General features: G+C 36.0%; 1 protein-coding gene across 1 annotated transcript in view; it reads left to right on the top strand.

Moving 5' to 3' along the window:
• Window positions 1-224: 224 nt before the first annotated feature.
• Window positions 225-19652, top strand: part of TMEM196 (transmembrane protein 196) — a 54762-nt gene continuing 35334 nt past the window's right edge. Inside the window, exon 1 of the mRNA XM_003788486.3 lies at window positions 225-371. Within this exon, the coding sequence (XP_003788534.1) occupies window positions 225-371 (147 nt within the window). The remainder of the gene's footprint in view (window positions 372-19652) is intronic.

Below are 19652 nucleotides of genomic sequence, written 5' to 3'. Positions count from 1 at the left end.
AACGTGCCAGGCGCGGGGAGCAACACTTTTGTCCCTGGCTCGGTCAGGGAAGAGGGTCTCCGTATCTGGAAATCCTTTCCTGTGGATAATGCCTTGCTGGTGAAGAAAGAAAAGTTTTGGGATCTGATAGTGGGTGGAAGGGGTAAGAAGGATAGTGGAAGAAAAAAAAAAGGTAGATGGTTGGTTTCCCTCTCTGAGCTGGAAGGAATGATGCCCGAGGAAGGATGTGCACCAGCGGCCAGATTATTGGGAGCCTCTTGGTGCTCTCCGTGCTGGAGATAGGGCTGGGGGTGTCCAGCGTGGCCGTGGGGGCGGTCAGCTTCAGCCTGGCTCTCCGAGAGCACAAGCCGCAGCTTGGAGACTCGTCCCCGGTATGGAGCGGGGTGTGTGTACGTTGAGCCATTTCACTCTCTCTTTACCTCTTTACGGTGGTGGTCAGTGTGCGCGCTTTAGTCACTCTGTCCCCGGGAAACAAACTGTAAACCTCCTCTGCCTTGCGTGTAGGTTCCCGCTGGCAGCCTGTGCTTTTTTTATGTTGTCTTTTTATTTATTAGTGTTTTTGTCTTCTTACCTTGGCGGCTTAAGATCAAATGAAATGGCTTTGTTTAAAGTTGTGGGAGGGGGTGTCGGTTTCCACTGGCTGACTCTGCAAAGGGCCGCTCGGTGGTGCTGCTGGTGGAGGGGGCGCGGGGAGGTCACACCTGTCAAGGGCAGACTCACTTAGTCTTTGTTTCCTTTGGCATGGGAGACCAAAATATGAGAGTAACACCATTTTCCTGTCCCAGGGGACAAAACAGGAGTAGTTATGCGTTTATCTCTGGGCAACAGGGCCCAAGATACACACCAAAGACAACACCAATAGGACAAAAAGAGAAATGTGATGTGAGTGTGAAGCATGTGGGTGCGTCCATCCCAGAAAACATTGTCCTTCATTTTCCCAGGATGGCTATCTGATGCTTCACCTCTGAAAACTCTTTTATGAGTACTAGAAAGTTAGAGACAAACAACAAATGATACGATATATAGCAACCTTCTAATTGAAGAATAATTCAACTCAAAAAGTAACTGCTCAGAGACACTGTCCTAGTTCTCGGTATGTCAGATGGAAGACTCAACAAGCTTCTTGTTGATTTACTTAGGGTGAATTCCTCGGAAAGCCTTAGGGACCCATTCCTTCTACCGAGGAGCCATAAAATAACTCAGAAGGATTGCTAGTGTGGAATTAATTGTGAAAAACAGGTTTTTTCTCTCCTTTAAGTTATATAGCTGCCATGCATTTCTGGGTTTCTGCATGATCCTATTTTTCAAGATAATTTAATATGGAGTTACTTTGCACTGAATTCATAATATTGTTGAAAATTGTAGTTTAATTACTTACTCTTTAGGTCACTAAAGTAAATAATTTAGGAGTTGGACAAAAATCATTCAAAAGTAATTCATTTATGAGAAATGCAATAGCGTTCTTAAAACTGGTAAACTTAGACTTTGGATAATTAGTTTTTATATGTTGGTTTTTTCCAAGTGGGATAAATGTTTTTAAATTGTTGAACTTAAAAGAAAAGAAAAAGGAAAATAGTTTTCAATGTTAACATTGAATACATCCAAGAATCTTTGTTTTGAATTTAGTAAGTCACAGTCAACCTCCAAATAGTTACCTTGTATTTTATTATGTAATTTCCATCAATGTGTACATCATATTTCAATTCAAAAAGGTAAAAGGTACATCTTAATTCTGATAAGTCTTCATCTCATATGCTGCAGTAATTCTTTTGAGAGTTGTAGTTCTTATTCTTCTTGTAATGTAAACATAAATGACTTTAAAACTTCTATTAGATAACTGTCAAAATGAATTACAATATCAATATTTAGATTGAGAGGGAGAAATGGTGATCTTTTGATGGCATAAGGAGAAGACTCAAGTATAGTAAAGTGAGTCTCCCTGAAATTCAGCAAATTAAGTGAATGAACTTCGGTTGTCTCTAATATTAAAACATCCAGTTTGTCTTTAAGAATTAAAAAAAGAGTTACATTAGCTTGGTGCCATGTAATAAAAGTATTTAAATAATTTTTCTATCTCCCCAGACTGTTTAGTATTATCTAGATGGGTTGACATATGTGTATATACACAAAATAAAAATTTGGAATCATCTCAGGAAAAAAAGCAGATAAATCAGTCATTTATATAGCCATTATTATAAAAAATTGTTTCCGTTTTAACTGGTTGTTTAGAGTAAGCAAAATTCTCCTGGGTTCCTGGCACAATAGCTTGAATTTTATTGTCTGATTTGGTAAAATCAAACTATACATCTGACCAAATGAATCGGTTTGGAACTGAACGTACAAACAGTTGCTCGCTTTTATAAACCTAAGTTAAATATCAAATTTGTGAAGAGATTAAATACTCATTTGGGATCATTGTGGCTATTAAACTATAGGCCAGCTAAGTATATTTAAAAATTATTTGGGGGAGTCCTTTGTGGCACAGTGCAAACGTTCTCAATTCTTACAAGGATTAATTTATATAACCAATATTTACAAAGGGCTTAGCATGTAAAAGTAGCATTTTACTACTTTCTACAGAAAATATAGAGATGAATCAGAGCACTTTTCTCAAAAGAGTACTGCCTGGTAGAGGAAACATGATGGGGAGGTACATCACTAACTTTGTCAGTGGTAAGAAGTTAGAGTGTGACTTCACAGAGACACAAGGACAGAAAAGGGTAGAAAGGTTGCGGTGGTCAACGAAATATCCACGAAAGAAGTGTTATGTTACTCTTGATCTTGGAAGTTTATTGGGACTTAGAATTAAGACACTGCAATGTTAGTTAATATAAAGGAATGTAATATCCAAAGTCAGACTCTATGGTTGCAAATCTCAGATCTACTACTTACAAATTTCCTCAAGTATAAAGTAGGCTTGCTACAAGCACAAATTAAATATGGTTGGCTCTCTCTGTCCATGGAGGATTGGTTCCAGGACACTTGCCAAAATCTGCAGATGCTTAAGTCCCTTATATAAAATAGTACAGTATTCACATATAACCTAGGCACATCCTCTTACGTACTTTAAATCATCTCTAGATTACTTATAGTACCTGAGGCAATGTAAATAGCATGTAAATAGTTGTTATACATTTTTTTTTCGTTTTTCTTGATTATTGAATTGGATTTTTTATTTTCATTTTTTTCTAATATTTTCAATCAGAGGCTGGATGAATCCTAGGATGTGGAAGTGAGTGAAACAAAGGGCTGATTGTACTCCCCTCAGCAAAAGGAATGGCATGTATGAAGCAGCTTATACTTGATGCTCACACTGGCAGGAGGGTGTGAAAAAGGAGAGCCTTCTAGGCATTATGGATTAAGGCAAAGAACTTGGTTGGATAGGATGAGTTGATTCCAAGGAAAAGTCTGATCTTCTGTTCTTCTGGTATGTAGATGTGTAAGAGGAAGATAGGGATACAAAGAGTGATTCGGGCCAGAACATAGGGAAGCTGTGTGCCAATCTGACTGAACATTTTTATAATCCCATATTTTTAATAACAATAATAATATTAATCTTACTTCCCAAAGAAACTCCAGGGGGATGTAGAGGAAAACCAGATAAAAAAATATTAATCTGTGTGGTAATTTATGAATTTTAAAAATTGTACTATTTGTGAATACCCAATGAGACTTTAATAGTTAACCTGTCAGGATACACATGGTCCATATAATCGGGTTATGTTTTGATTGGTGCTATAAAGTTTTTTGACATATTAATGTCATTATTATGATTCTGAATTAAATTTGAAATTCAGTGGAAATCAAAACTGCACTATGAATGGGTTACTTTTATGTGAAAAGATCCTGAAATCATATTTTTTTAATCTATGAGAAGTGAACTAAGGATTTAGGCAACTACTGCATTTGATTATTTGTCAACAAATATGTAAATACAAAAGAGTTGCCTCAAAATAAAGATAGGGGCTTCAAATGTATTCAATGGATGCGTACACAGATTATTTCCAGTCACTATTTCATAATGAGACAGGGATGCCTCCTGTGATAAGCCCACAATTGTGAAAAATTAGAAATGAAATAATTATTTAGCTATAAAGAAAGCTATACTGAATTTCATAGCATTTCTGTTTTTTCTTCAATCTTTGTTATGGGTGATATAGACACCGACAGTTAAAGTAACAAATGATAACAATGAATAAACCATTGAGTAAGAAGCTTTGGAAAAGACATAGTCACATGAATTATAATTGGTGCATAGATTTATGAACAGGTATTTAAATAGGAAGGACTGTGTTTTCAAGTGGCTGTGTGAAAGTCCCTTTTCTCAGCCACTAGTATATCATGTGTAATGGGAATGGACCGTGTTTAGTAGTGTGCAGAATCATAAATCCACAAGAAATTTATTTTCTTGCCCTACGTTTGCATCTTAGATTCATATAGTGGCATCCATGACAAAGTCTGATGCTGAGCTATATTTCATACATACTATGCTACATTTCTATGCATCTACATCTGATCACGTTCTGTAAAATTTAATTTATTAAAAGAATTATTTTAAACCTCATTCTCCCACATGTAAACCATAAAGTAGTATTTTTAGATACTTAAAATTTTCCTTATCTAAACCATATAATGTTTGAGCGATTTCATTGCTTACTTTTCTGGACATACTTGGCTGGTTATAACTTTATCTGCTTAATAATTTTTATGTTGTGCTTGAGTGAAATTTATAGGATGATCAATGCACAGACCTTTTCTGTGGACTCCTGATTCACCATGGCAACAACTCAGCCAATTGTAAGATTTTCCTGAAATTCACCTCTATACATTCTGATCCATAGCATAGCAACATAAACAAGGTACTGCATATAAATGATATCTGCTCCAAAATATTATTTTTAATATTTCTATCTTTCAAATATAATTAATTGAAAACAAACAAAACAATAAAGCAGAAGAAACCTTCCAGTTACTTCAAATGTACACAATCTGAAGCTAGCACATCTCTGATCAGATAATGCATCATTTTTCTCCAGAGACAAAATACACACTATCAGAGATTCATATTATTTTCTAGGATATGAAACATGGCCTCTATCCTCAGGGAAAAGTTACAAATACTCATGTATGCCCCCATTTAAAATTAGTTTTAATTATACAAGTAATTCATGAATATATTCTTTTAAATGTTTAAAGAAATTAAACCAACATCCTCTTTCCTTACCTCCCTACCAAAATTAGCACCATTATATTGTTACACTCTCACAGACATTTCTCCATGTAGACATAATAAGATTTTTTTGCATATAACCCAATTTTGATCAAGTTTTTCAATATAATTAAATATTATTTATGCATTCTGTAGAACCCAGGTAAAGAATCTCTTTCTTAAATGATTCACTCTCTCATTCTCAAATATTACTGGTCATCTACTAAAATAGGCAATTAGATAAGTGGCAATTAGAACAGATAAGCAGCTAAAGATACTAAGAAATATAGTTATTATTCAAGGAAGCATATCATGTATCAAAAGAAATATAAATATATGTCCATTTCTGGTGTTGATTGACATTAGTACAATGGAAGGTAAATGGTGACATTTGCCGTTATCTGATGAGATTTTCTTAGTCTAGACTCTGTCCACATTTAAGTGGCATGTACTGGAATTTCTATAAAGAGTCTGTGAGAAAATGTGCTATGGGATTTGGTCTTTATCCAGGGGTATAACTAGTCTTGAAGTGTTTGTCTTAGAAACATTAGGGAGAAGTGATAGTATATGCCTCAGTCACCTACTTGTTCATAGCTTGATAGAAACATGATTTAAATAAAATCAAACTTCTAACAATGGATAATTTTTCCTAAAATATCTGAGTTGACTCTCTTCATTGGCTTAACTCTTAGCCAAATTATCCAGCAAATACTTCCAATATAGCCAAACAAATTAACTTTTGTACATTCATTTAGTTCTCATGTAACCCTTAATTGTATTGGTAGATCCATTCAAATTTAAATGCCTGTCTTTGGCTTTCGTTAAAAACTACAGCAGATTTTGATGTGTGTGAGCATGGACATGAATACATACTTACACAGCCAAAGATGGCAATTCCAGCACAGTTTTATGTTCAAAAGATGTTGAGTCAAAAAGATCATTTCACTTATGACATGAAACAAATTGCACTTCACCACTGCATTTTAAAAATGTTATACACACACACACAATGGTGTCAAAAAATGTATACACATTTTAAGAAAGGGAAAATACTGTATTAAAATTGTAATATTCAAGTAATGTTTGACTTCTGAAACTACAAGAGATATAAGGTTCAAAACACAAGATAACAAACATTATCAGTATATAGTTTTACAATTATATGCACACACACACACACATACACATCTATATTCTTATTCAGCCAAATTGCATTTCTATACCTAAATACCTAAATAAATAGGCCCAGGATTGGTCAAAACACTTGACTTTATTATTTGGGCAATGCACTGAAATCACCTGTTGTTCACTCTGCAGACAAATGTTTTAACATGCCCAATTGCTAATGCCCAGATAATTAGATGACAATATATAAAGGATCTCATTGTGCAGATTTCTAAGAGAGAGAGAAAGAAAAGACTACATAAATACTTTCTTCTATAAGATACAAAACCTCACAGTCCTTTCCACGATTGCAGATCTAATCTATTTATTTTATTTAAATTGAATGACACCTCATTCAGTCAAACTGTGGTAGTGGTTACAGTGATGTGTTCTCACTAACTCAGTGTCCTTATTTGTAAAAGGAGAAAATACTAGTATCCGTTTCATAGATTTGCAGTGGAGCTCAGAAATCAGTGCTTACAAAGCTGCTAGTGCTGAGCCAGGTGTGGAGTCAGTGCTCAGTGGGCATCACTCACTGCCTCTCTCTGCTGTTCTGTGCGCATCCTTGACTGCCTGGAACCCAGAGAGTCCACCATTAGTGCCCCGGCTCTCGGTAGTCTGCAACACCCTAACCAACAGTGATTTGACGCATTCGTTCTGTCGCTTTTGCATGCTGCATCCATCTAGTCAGCATTTGATTTAATTGAGGCATAGACATTAGCAACTGTAAAAATATACCAGATATCTTCATTACAAAAATATACCAAATATCTTCATTAGAAAAGTCATGGAAATATTTACTCTAAAAGTAAATGAAGAAACCGCTGTCATATAAAACACCTCTCCCTGCAATTTTTTTTTTTTTTTTTTTTTTGAGCGGGAGAGGGTGTAGAAACTTTATTGTAAAGATACTTGGTAATTAGATCAGTTAGACAATTATATGTAGACATTAGGCAAATCAAACAGTGGGGATGTAGTGACTACTACTTATGCAATTTAACGAAGTCCTTAAAATGCTTCTAAAACTATATTAGTATTTGTCAAAAAGTCAAAAGTACAAACAAATACCTCTAGTGAAAAACATTTAGTATCTTGGAAACTCACAACAGTTTTTCCTGAACTGCCCAAGTAGTTTTAGAAGCAGTGTTTATTACATATCGTATTATGAACAGATATATCAATTAAATAGATAGATCTCAACAAAGACTACTAAAATCTCAGTTAGAACCCATAATTTTTTAGCACCAGTTTTAAAATTCCTGAGAAGCAATTCTAAGTTTCATTAGTTCATAATCTATTATTAAACATTGGAAAAATGATGTGCTCAAGGTAAAAAGAAACTATTAATAGTTGAATAGATCAACTTGAGAACTATGGTGGCTTGATCTGTTTAACTGAAATGATAGTAGACATGACTTATTAATGGCTAACTAGTATCCAAATGCTTCCACATGCATTATTATTTCTAAGTTCTAGGAAGATATCTAGGATCCACTGCTATTTAATCAGCTGAATCAGTATTGAAAGCCAGGGCAGTCTTATTTCAAAGCCTGCACTTTTTCTATTGCATTGTGTGGAACTTTGGAAATTTTCATAAAAGAGTCAGTCATTGAGGCCTGACCTCATCATTTGCTCTCCAGCCCTAAATATATGAATCAGACAGGATGACATAAAGATCAAGTCTCAATCATTCTTTTAATCTATTTTTCCAGAAGGAACTGGCATAGGCAACCAAGCAATGAACACAACCCCATGTTCTCAGAATTGTGCATTCTAAGATATTGGGTCAAACTTGTTTATGCCCTTAAATCTTAAGGTTTCGCCTTAAAAAATACAACTAAATTATGTATCTTAAATTATTATGATGGCAAGTCAGGAAGGCACAATACAACAAATTTAAATGGAGTTCAGAATAAGAGGTATCATTGAGGGGATCAGAAATGGAGGAGAATGTCCATCTGGGCCTTGGAGATTGGGCAGGTTTTCAGTGGGCAGAGGAGGTAAGGTATTCTAAGTATAGCTATTTACATGTGAAGAGTCATGGAGAAGGAGGGAAAGGTCAGTGAAATGGAGTGTTTCAGTGGGAGCCTCGTTAGGGCAGAGATATGTTCATGTAAGAACTGGTCAATAAAAATCTACCTCATCTACAGAAGAGGGTCCCAGCGTTAAAAGGGTCCTGTAAGAATGGTGAGTCTAGTCTGCACTTGATCCCTCCCAGGCTTGGAGAGCTCTCCAGGGCAGAACTCAATGACCATAAGGCCCGGGCAGGTGGATCCATGCACTTCTGTTCAATTTCAAGGCAGCACACCAGCTTTATTCTAAGTTGTTTATCCTGAATCAAAAGAAAGACTTGAGGAAAGTCTTGAAATTTAAGGAAAGGGAAATTCACCACCACCAGTCTAACTACATTTTCATGTGTCATTCCTGTTGACGGTGGATTTGAAAGCTCATAATTTCCTTGTGTTCAATTCCTCTCTCACAGCTGGCTGGCATATAAAAATAGAAATGTGTACGTTTGCTTGGAGGTATGAGCATAAGATGAAAAAATGGAAAACAAGCGTGGGAACTATTAAGACCTGCATTCAAATTCTAGCTCTAACATTTTCTAGTTGTTTAAGTGAGTTACAGTATCTCATATGACAGTGAGTTATTTCATCTGAAAAATAGAAATGCTCCTTCTTATTTCCATGGAGTTCTAAACATTAAATGTAATATTGATTAAAAGTGGTCAGTGTACATGTAGATATTCAATAATCATGTCTAACCCACAGCAATGACTGCATGCTTTTGCCATTTTTCTGAAAAATCCATATTCCACAGGTAGTTTCTATTTGTATAATACAGACATATTGTTAAAAACATTTCTGAAGGTCATCCTACTATAAGACCATTGATGGAATTGACTTTGAAAGCTAGGCTTGCTAACATTTAGATCATATACTCTCTCCTGGAAAATGTGCACACTTCATAATTGAATTTAGACATTGGTACTAGTTGTGATTTTGCAGACATGTGCAAGAGATCCGGGAATAACTGTTCTAGGTCAATGTTGGAATAATAGGGAATGAGGCATGATCCCCATTTGTTCTACCAAACAGAGACGTGTGTTTGATTTTCTCATTATTATTGACTTGCATGTTGGAATTCTCAGTTTTTTTCTTTACTTGTCCCCTGTCCAATTATTTTTCTGTGGATTATTCTGAGGCATTGCTCGCGATGGCATTTAGAATGGCAGTTTATGTTTCTAATATGGCACATTGCCTAAGAATTCCAGTAGCTTTCATTACACCATTTATCTCAGCAGACAAATTTCCTCTCTTGTGATATGAGAACCTAAAGAATTTAGGATTTAGTGATTTTTAAGGTCAGAAGGTGAAAGCTGTAACAGGAGGAGGACATAACCAAACCACCTGTAGAAAGAAATCTAGGTGGGTACTCACGTGGGCACAAGACAGGTGGGAAGGTAAGCAGTTCTCTGGAGGAAGTTGCTAATTGTCTTTGATATGAATTATAAGCGGCACTTGGGCCACTGGAACCCTGCTCTGAGAACAGCTCATAATGTGGGGACCGCCTGCACAGCTGCAGTTTATTTCTCTAAGCGGCCGGCTTTCAGAAAAGGCCAGGCATGTTGGGTGGACATTCATCTGTTGTGTTGGCAATCCCTGGGAAGAGCAAACCTTTCATTCTCTAATCTCCTGGGCTCACCAGCTATTTTCAACTCTGTAATAACAGGTCACAAATCATATTCAAAGCTGTCATGAACCCAAAGGAATAATTTTTTCCCCTCTCTTTCACCAAATCTATCATCTACATTTTAGACTCTGTAGTTTAAACACACTTCACATGCGTCAAGTACAGAGCATTTTAGTTGAACACTGTCCTAATATATTATAGTATCTGAGTTCATTTTATTCATATCTGGCATGAAAGGATCTTATACGTAAAAATATAAACAAAAGTCTTGCAAATAGTCACATTAACATAAAACTATCTTAAGTTACATAAAATGTACTTATTAAATTATAATTATTGAATCATTAAATTATAATTATGAATAACTTACAGAGGTCCTGCAAAATTATATAGAACGTCTAAGTTACCTTCATACGTAAAATGATACTGACAGTATTATGTATACCTGGATGTTTAGTATTGATCACATCTTTTTTTATAATGCCTTCCTACAGAAGAATCATAATCTTAAATTTTCATATAAATTTAATTTTAAAATTTACCCATTTATGGTATTTGACTAATATAAAAAATTTGGGACTCAAAATATGAACTCTTCTGATTTAACTATGAGATGGGTTTTTAATGTTAAGAAATAATGTTAATGATGACTATAACTAATATTTAGACAATTGAAGTTGACATTTTAATGTATGACAAATTTAAATTCCCTCTTACCAAAATTCACTAGTTTAGTTATAATTTTTCTTGTCATTTTCATAGCAGAAACAGATCTCAAAAAAAGCTTTATTTATTTAGCATGCTAAAAATATTCAAGGGATTATTTTTTTAAAAAGAAGAAGTATTACTGAACGGAATTAGAACAGAACACAATGCGTATTACATTAAAAATAAAAAAGATTCATCATGTGAACTCTAGGGTGGGGATACATAAAGAAATGGGATTTTGAGAATCAAGGATGATTTGTTATATGCACTGAAGGATTTGGGTCCTGGGCCAGAGGAGAGCGTCTGAGAACTATTTGGACCTGTATTTATTTAGAAGTGTCTGGCATGCCTGTTAGCTACTTTTCATGTTTGATAATTTCTTATGAAATTTATTGTTATGTTCATCTTTCTTCAGTTACTTTATAGTCTCTGCAAAGTTTAATTTCACCACCTGATATACATCTGCATTTAACACTGTGAGATTATTATTTTCTTCTGTCACTTGAGTACTTTTGATTTAATTTCTGCATTTGCTGTGGTTGTCTTTTATCTCATCTGGGCTGCTGAGCCACCAAGATGGCCTGGTGCTAATGGAGAAAGCTTAACACATCAACTTATCTGTTATATTTTCTAGCATCATGGTATTTTTATTTTATTTTATTTTATTTTTTTGCAGTTTTTGGCCAGGGCTGGGTTTGAGCCCACCACCTCTAGCATATGGGACCGGCGCCCTACCCTTTTGAGGCACAGGTGCTGCCCCTTGGTTTTTTTTTTTTTTTTTTTCAGTGCAGTGGATTATATTTGTGTGAGGTCATGTAAAAATGTGTATTTACCTTTTCACAGTGAAACTGTTAAATTTTCCAGAGTGGAGGAAGCATGGTCTATAGATTGATGGGCCTTGCTTTATCTCAGTGCTTCATTCTGGAGTAGAAAATAAGAAGTTAGTTTGAGCTTAAGGGAAAAAAAAGAACACTGCATAATTAGCAGGGTTTTCTATGGACTAAGAAAAGAAAGAAGTAAAAATAGAAAGGTAGAAAAGTGGCTTCTTTTAAAGATGAACACTGCTAAAAATGCCGAAGAATTGAGAGGGGGGAAAGCTGAAAGCAAGGCCTTCGAGGTGCTCTGTAAATCTAATGAAGGCAGAGAAAGCTCACAGAACAGGGTAATGAGATAGCACAGTCAGGGCCCGGGACTCCCGGGGATTAGACCCCTGAAGATGGAGCCAACTCAATGTCGAGGTCAATGGCAATGACAATTGATGAGCCTGAGCTCTCTGGTCCAGAATGAGTTGGGATGAGACAAAAAGAGGGATGGCAGTGTGGTTTGGCAGAAGAGCTGGGTATGAATCCCGGAGGGCAGGCTCCTGTCCTCATCCTCATGAGCCAGCTCCTCACTCTCCACAGTTCTTTGTCCTTAGACTTGGTCAGCAACTTTTGATTCTCCTACCACCACATTCTGAGTTAGGTTTTGAGCATCTAGCAGTGAATAAAGTAATCATGGTCCCCTATATCCTGAAATTTGACTTAAAAAATATAAATAAGTAATGCACAAATTAAAATTATAGGAACATATGTGGCCTTATAAAGAATAAAAAATTAATTTTATTGACAATAGGGTAATCAGGGAAAGCATCTCTAAGAAAGCAGCATATCTAAAGCAGATGAGGCATTTCTCATGTACAGAGGGGAAGGAGCATTGTCTCAAGCGGGGGAGCAACGTGGGCAAAGACCCTGAGATAGGAAGAGTTTGGTGTGTTTGAAGAGCTGAATGAAGACCAGGGTGATTGGAGTACGGCAAATAAGGAGGATGAGGTGGTAGACAGGCGAACTGGGGAACGAATCACTTAAAACTTTATGTACATGTAACAATATTTTGATTTCCCCCCAATTTTAATAGAGCCATTGAAAGTTCTTAAGCAGAAAAGTGACCCGATTATATTTGCATTTTAATTATCTGGGCTGCTGTTTAGCAAACATCCTGGAGTCAGACAATTTAAATGGTCACAGTGTAGTTAGGGGGGGACTAAGATGTGTGATGCCATGGTCACAAGGATGAGAGTGGAGGTGGTTAGGGTAAAGGAAAACTTCATATTTGACTATACGCCGTTGTAGAGGACGGTATTAAGAATGACTCCTATATTTGGAGAATAAGTAGTTCGTAGGGTAGAATTTCCATTTCTGCTTTTGAGAATTAGATGATTGGAGAAGAGAAAAACCTTTGTGTATATTGGGGGCGGGGCTTGTGGGAGGTGGTAGGGTGGGAGGAGATCAGGAATCTATGTGTAAGCTGTAAAGGTAGAGGTACCAGTGCGATCTCAGACAGGAGAGACGCTGTGGTCGATTAAACAGGCGGGTGGGGAATTGAGAAGAAAGGACTGTGCTAGGAATCTCAGTGTGGGAGCCATCTGTAAATACTAGTTACTTAAAGCCATGTGATTGGCTGAAACCACTCAAACGAAGCCATTATACCGTAATATTTGGAGGCTGGATAGTCATGAGGTACCATTTAAAGGACACTGAGAAGTTTGCCCAGAGAACTGTGCAGGGGATCCGGAGGGTGTGGTGCCAGAGAAGCCCAGCTAGAGACCTTCCTGGTGCAGTGAGGACCACGATGTGCTGTCCATTGTTTACCTTAGCAAAGGTAGTTGAAGTAAAGCAATGGGAACATAAGTCCCGGCTAAAGTGGACTAAAGAAACCGTGGGAAATATGATTCCAGAAACAGTGAGAGAATTAGTGGTGCACAGAGATGGGATCTGTATAGAGACAGGGAAGTAGATGTAAAAGGATTTGGAGTCAGGAAATTTTTATTTTTGGAAGAGATTTTGGAACACGCTTGCATGCTGATGTGAATGATGGAGTAGGAAGGGAGAATGTAAGTATGGGGGAGAGAAAGTCTTGAACAAAGTGAAAGGTGATTGGATTTAAAGCTAAAGTGGGAGATGATTTGGCTAATAATTTTTATATTTGTCTGTTGTAAAAAAGAGAGAGCAAGACAAATTTGAGTGAAGATGCAGAGTTTGGTGCATTTAATGGCCAGTGGTGAGAGGAGTTGAAGACAGTTTCTCTTTGGTTATATAGTCCGAGACTCAAGTAGTCAGTAGCTAAGGGTAAAAAAGTGTTGGAATTCTGATTTGAGATGAACTGAAAAGATCATTAAAACGTTTTTCCTCCCTGTTGGTTGAGAATTTTAATTAAGTCACAATATAAGGTGGGTAGAGACTTAGAAATAATTTATTCTAAATTCATCATTTTACAGATAGGTAAACTGAAGCCCAGAGGATTAGTATAGCTGGATAGCTGTAAACCAGGACAAGAGTCCAAATCACCAAATTTTGATTCTAACACTATTTCTACAGATGTCCAAAATACTAAGTATCTTCAAAAGAAGTTCTCAGTCAAAAGTAAAACGGCATTCTATGGCTGTTGACCCAAACTAAAAAGGAATGACTCTAAATTATTGGTAGTGCTAAACAGTGATAGAAATGTAAGAAGTGCCTATTTGAACAAATTAAATGACTTTCTACAGAAATTTTGGCACATTCTTTGTGGTGCTCTTCCAGACCAACTGGAAAACAAAAACAAATTTCTAGAGGTTAGCTAATATTTTTAAACCCACAGGAGCCATTGATAAATTTAGGATGTTTTGTGTGTGTGAATTGCTTTTGAGAAGATTTTAAAAACAGATTCCAGAGCTAGTTTCTCACACAGTTGGACTGGAAATGTCAAAGTCCTGTAGTTAGGAATATTTGCTGAATATTCCCTTTGTAATTAACATATAGAGAATCAAATTAACATATTTCCTATACCATTTGCCTGATGTTTTTAGAAAAAATGGTGTGTGTGTAATATAATAGCTTCATCCAACACTGTTTCAAAAAATGTCACAATACTTTATAAAGAGAAGTGTTTTTTGATAGTGCCATGATATAAAAGGTCACCTTGTTCATGAATTTATTTTTGACCATGGATATAGAGCATACTAGCAATAGGGTGAGTTTTCTAATATGAAGTTAAGAAATTATAGTATCATTATGAAATATAAGCAATATTCACTACCTTTATATGCCACTTACATGTAATTAAAGTACAGGATTTTCTCAAAGGAAAGTGATCTTGAAGAAAAAAGTATAACTGATTTACGATTTTGCTAATGATTTTTCAGTTCTAACCAAGGTACATCCTTAACTACCTGAGGTCCTCAGACCTTCAGAATAGTCTTTTAGAAGGAGATATGGAGGGGGTTATACATAATTAAAGTGAAGGTATATGCTACCTTAAAGGATGCCAGGGTGGGTGACATTAGGGATGATTACACAGTAGGTTATCAGGAAACCTGTGTAAGTAAGAGAGCAAACTTCCTCTAGAGCTCTCATAAAACTGAAAGCATCTAATTTAGGAAAGCGTTGTGTCTCCTGGGTGATAAAATATTAGGGACAAATCTTGTTTTTCCTTGACTTATGGCCATTACTAGAACTGAGAATCATCTAGATTTTCTGTCAAACACAGTCGCCACTTGCCATGTGTGGCTACTAAGCCATAGAATTATGTCTAGTCCGAATTCATTTGGCATAAAATATACATGGATTTTCAAAGAGGAAGTATGGGAGGGCACAAATGTAAAATATAATACGTTTTATGGTAATTGCAGGAGAAATGATAATACTTTTTACATGTCAGGTGAAACTATATTAGTAAAATTAAATTCACCTTTTTTTCATTACAACTAGAAAGTTACTACTAGCAAGTGTGGTTATCTATATGGCTTGCATTTGTGGTATACTTACATTAGGTTTCTCTTGCACAGAGCTTGTCTGGATACTTTTTGTTGTTGTTGTTGTTGTTTTTGCAGTTGTCATTGCTCTGGGGCTGGGTTCAAACCTGGTGGGTAGGCTAGTACCCTACCCACTGAGCCACAGGCACCACCCTGGATACTTTTTGATTAAAAGAAGTGATTAGCTGGTGAGGAAACTCCTCATGCTTTGTTTTGCTAGGATACTAACTAGGGATGAGTAAAAGCCTGTGAGACAATTTGAGTTCCTGGTGAACTAGAAAGGCAGAAATGGCTTAGACAGTTGAGTGTAACAGTATAGCATTTCCCAACATGGACCCCTAAGTTATGTGCTTCCAGGACACAGCCTTTTGATCTTCATTTTTTTTTACTGTGAAATCAAAGTCTCTGTGTGACTTTATTAAAAGGATTTCAAGTACCATCTGGCAAGTACCAAAACTATTTGGGAAGAGGCTTTTTCCCTACTTTTCCCACTAACCTGAAATTCATTTATCCATTAATCAACAAATAGTTTTTTGATAATAGCTTACATAGAAGAATTCAAAGTCATTTGTAATGACAGGTATATAATCGATAATATATATATGATGTACTTTTATTAATATCATAAAATATGATCAGTGCATCAGGGTTAAAATAGGCCTTAATATAATATGTCTTATTGGGACTCTACTAGTACTTCATAGAGAGAATGAAGAAGGTTTAACAAATAATGTTAATATTTACACTGAATCTTTATATTCAAGAAGGAATTTTTCACATAGAGGGAAAAAATAAACATTGACTGTCACCTGCCATGCCCTGTAGCTAAAGCTAACCAGTTTCACATGAGTTGGTCCTTTTAATTCCATATTCACATGCGTTGTCCCTTTTAATTCCATAATCATGTGATATTAACATTAGTTTCCTCATTCTTATAAAAATAATGGAAAATATCATTTCATTATAAGTGATATAATAAAAATGTATAGTGATATGATATTTTCCATGTCACAGAACAATGATGTATGTTATGGAGAAATATTGGCTAAAAATGAATGGAAAAAATAGAGTCACATAGTTTAGTGATCAGAGAATGTCAGAGCTGAAAGGGACTCACAATTCCATCCAATCTAACTCTCTCCTTCATTAAAGATGAAGCCCAATGAGTTTTTTTTTAAGCCCAGAAGATTTAATTGACTAGTACAATGTAGGTAAATGGCAAAGAAAGATGGAATGACTGCCTAGGGGTTCCGAGTGCAGAACTTTTCCTCAGTAGTACAAGGCCATGTCTGGTTGACTGACAATCTCTCAGTCACAGACTATAGAAAACAATTCCATTGAAAACTATATGCTGGAACCAACACACTTCAAACATTACTCATGATTCATTGCAAGGTTTCAGCTTGTTTGTATAAGACTCATGTCTATATTCTACCTGAGCTGCAATTATAATATAATTGACATTTTTATCACATAACTTTCCCTTTTGGAAATTTTAATGATTTCTTGCTTGCTTTCCTAAATCCTTTAGCAGAACAGATATTATTGAGGTAGTTTTGGTAATACAAAGCTACAAAATATATGAGACCTTTCCAATGAATCAATTTATCAATAATTATTAGGCTAAATTTTAGTGAAGCAATTTGCTAAGAATTCAGAAATAGATAATACAATGGACTCTAGACCTAATGACTTTGTAAGTAATAGGGGAAATATACTTGTAAACAATAATAGATATTGAGCCCTTGAATTCTCCTAGGTGATTTATACCTACTATTTTATTTAATGTTTTACAACAATTCTATGAACACCCATTTGTATGCATCTAGCTGAAGAAGAAACTGTGGAAGAATAATATAAGAAACTTTCTTAAAGCCACAAGCTGGGAAATAAGGGAGCCCCAACTCAGACCCAGTCAGTATGACTCTAGAGAAGTCACTTAGCAATATTCTACCCCCTACTAAATCTCAATAAATATAGCTCAATACAGAATGAAGTGTATATGAACGTAGATGCAACAAAAGAAGATGCATATGGAGACAGATGACATCATAAAAGTCGTGCCTTTGGTGCAAACCTGAAAAAATGAAGTAGGGATGGCTTGATGAAGATGAGGAGATAAAGGCATTGCAGACTGGTGGAGGTGAGACCTTGAGGATAACAAAGAGACTGTTAGTTTCAGAGTGTAGAATGCCCAGAAAGAAGGGAACCTGAACAGGTAGACTTGGCTTGACTTTGAAAAACTTGAGCACCATACTATGGAATTTGAATTATATACTTCTTTGGAATTGGGCTGGCACCAACAATGCTTTGAAGGTTTTGGTGAGTGAGCAGAAGTAATTTATTCTAAGAATAATCACACAGGAAGTAGTGTGAAAAATTAGAGTCAGAAATATTATGTACATATTAAATATTAAAATTGAGTCAGAATGAAGAAAACACCAGTAGGAATGGAAATAAAAAGTGAGAAATTAAATGAAGGCAAGCTCAACAAGATTTAAAGAAAGGTAGGCTTTGAAAACTGTGGGTGGTAGAGATTGGCAGTTATGGCTGACTTTCTGCCTAGGTTAAAAAGAATGAGAGAATGTACTATTATTAGAAACTAGAATGGAGGCAGGATAAGAAGAAGCACAAAAATAAATTTAGACAAAATGTGCCTCTTTGATTCACTTATTCATGAAATATCCATCCATTAATTATGCATCAGACTTTGTTCTATGAGCAGAAGATGAATCAGAAAACAAGGAATTACTGTCCATGCCTTTGAAACATTGATGTCCATGGAGGGGAGACAAAGATCAAACAAATAATTATATGAATGAGTAATTACAATGCTGAAAGGAAAAAGTGATGGTGCCATAAGAGTTTAAAATGGGTGCAAAAAGTTAACAAGATTTTACAGAAAGAAGTAAGATATTTCGGCAGAAAGCTGAATCATGAATAGAAGTTTGCCAGTTCAAAAGAATAATAGTATTTCCCACAAAGGAAACAGCTTATGCCAGTTCCTTGAGTTGGAAAGGAATTTGTTGAGTTTCAAAAAGTTAAAGAAGAGGTCAGTAAAGGCTGAGTGTGGAGAAGAAGAAAGATCAGTTTGTAGGCCATGTTAAGATTTCAGATTCTGTCTTCAAGGGAATGGGATAACATTGAAAGACTTTTGAACATGGAAATAATGAGTTCAGAGAAGAGTTAATTCGATGAAGGCAAGGATAGAAAAAATAATACGGAAGGTTTTGCAGTAACATTGATGAGAGATAGTAGTGCTTTGAAATAGAATTGGAACAATGGAAGTGAAAAGAAGTAATATGCTAGAGATACAGAAAAAAAAAAACACCTCAACACTCAACATGATATGATTCACTAAAGAAAATACATAAGCATCAGAAGCAGGTGTCACTAAAGGAGTCTCTGATGTCAGGATGACAACAGAGTAGATGAATGTGCCCTTTCCAGAAGCAAGAAATATTGGAGGAGAAAAATAGTTTCAGAGGAAAGATGACAGTCATTAGGACACTCTGAATGTAAAGCTTTTCATGAGACAACTCAGTGCCTCATTCTTCAGGGTGCTTTGTTCCTAGGTCCCATATTGTGGTACGCAGAAGTTCTGGGGTCATATCATCACCATAACTACATCCAGTAGAAAAGAGAGTATGCTTTCTTGACTGATGGAACACAATATCTAGAATTATTCTCTTTTTCGCTGATAGACACTACTGATATGTTCATATGGGAACCAATCACTGTGGTCAGGAGAATATAAGATCCTAATTTGTTAAATGTGCCCCATAGGACACTGGAAGATGAGAAGCACATGACAAAGCAAGAAACAGATTTTTTTTTTCAGCAGAAAAATGAGATTTACTTGAGATGGGAAAAGACTCTGAGGCTAGGCCTTCAAGGCCACAATGTGCTATGATCACTTGGTTAAATAATCATCGTTGCACTTCAGCAGAGGAAAAATAGCAAGACCTCATCTTTTTTTTTTTTTTTTTTTGAGACAGAGCCTCAAGCTGAGCCCCTGGGTAGAGTGCTGTGGCATCACATCTCACAGCAACCTCCAACTCCTGGGCTCAAGCGAGTCTCCTGCCTCAGCCTCCCAAGTAGCTGGGA

Source organism: Otolemur garnettii, unplaced genomic scaffold (assembly GCF_000181295.1).
Source record: "Otolemur garnettii isolate 467f Iridium unplaced genomic scaffold, OtoGar3 scaffold00028, whole genome shotgun sequence".
Classification (NCBI taxonomy): Eukaryota; Metazoa; Chordata; class Mammalia; order Primates; family Galagidae; genus Otolemur; species Otolemur garnettii.
Note: the sequence above shows the minus strand (reverse complement) of the source record. Positions and strands in the feature narration are given on the sequence as shown.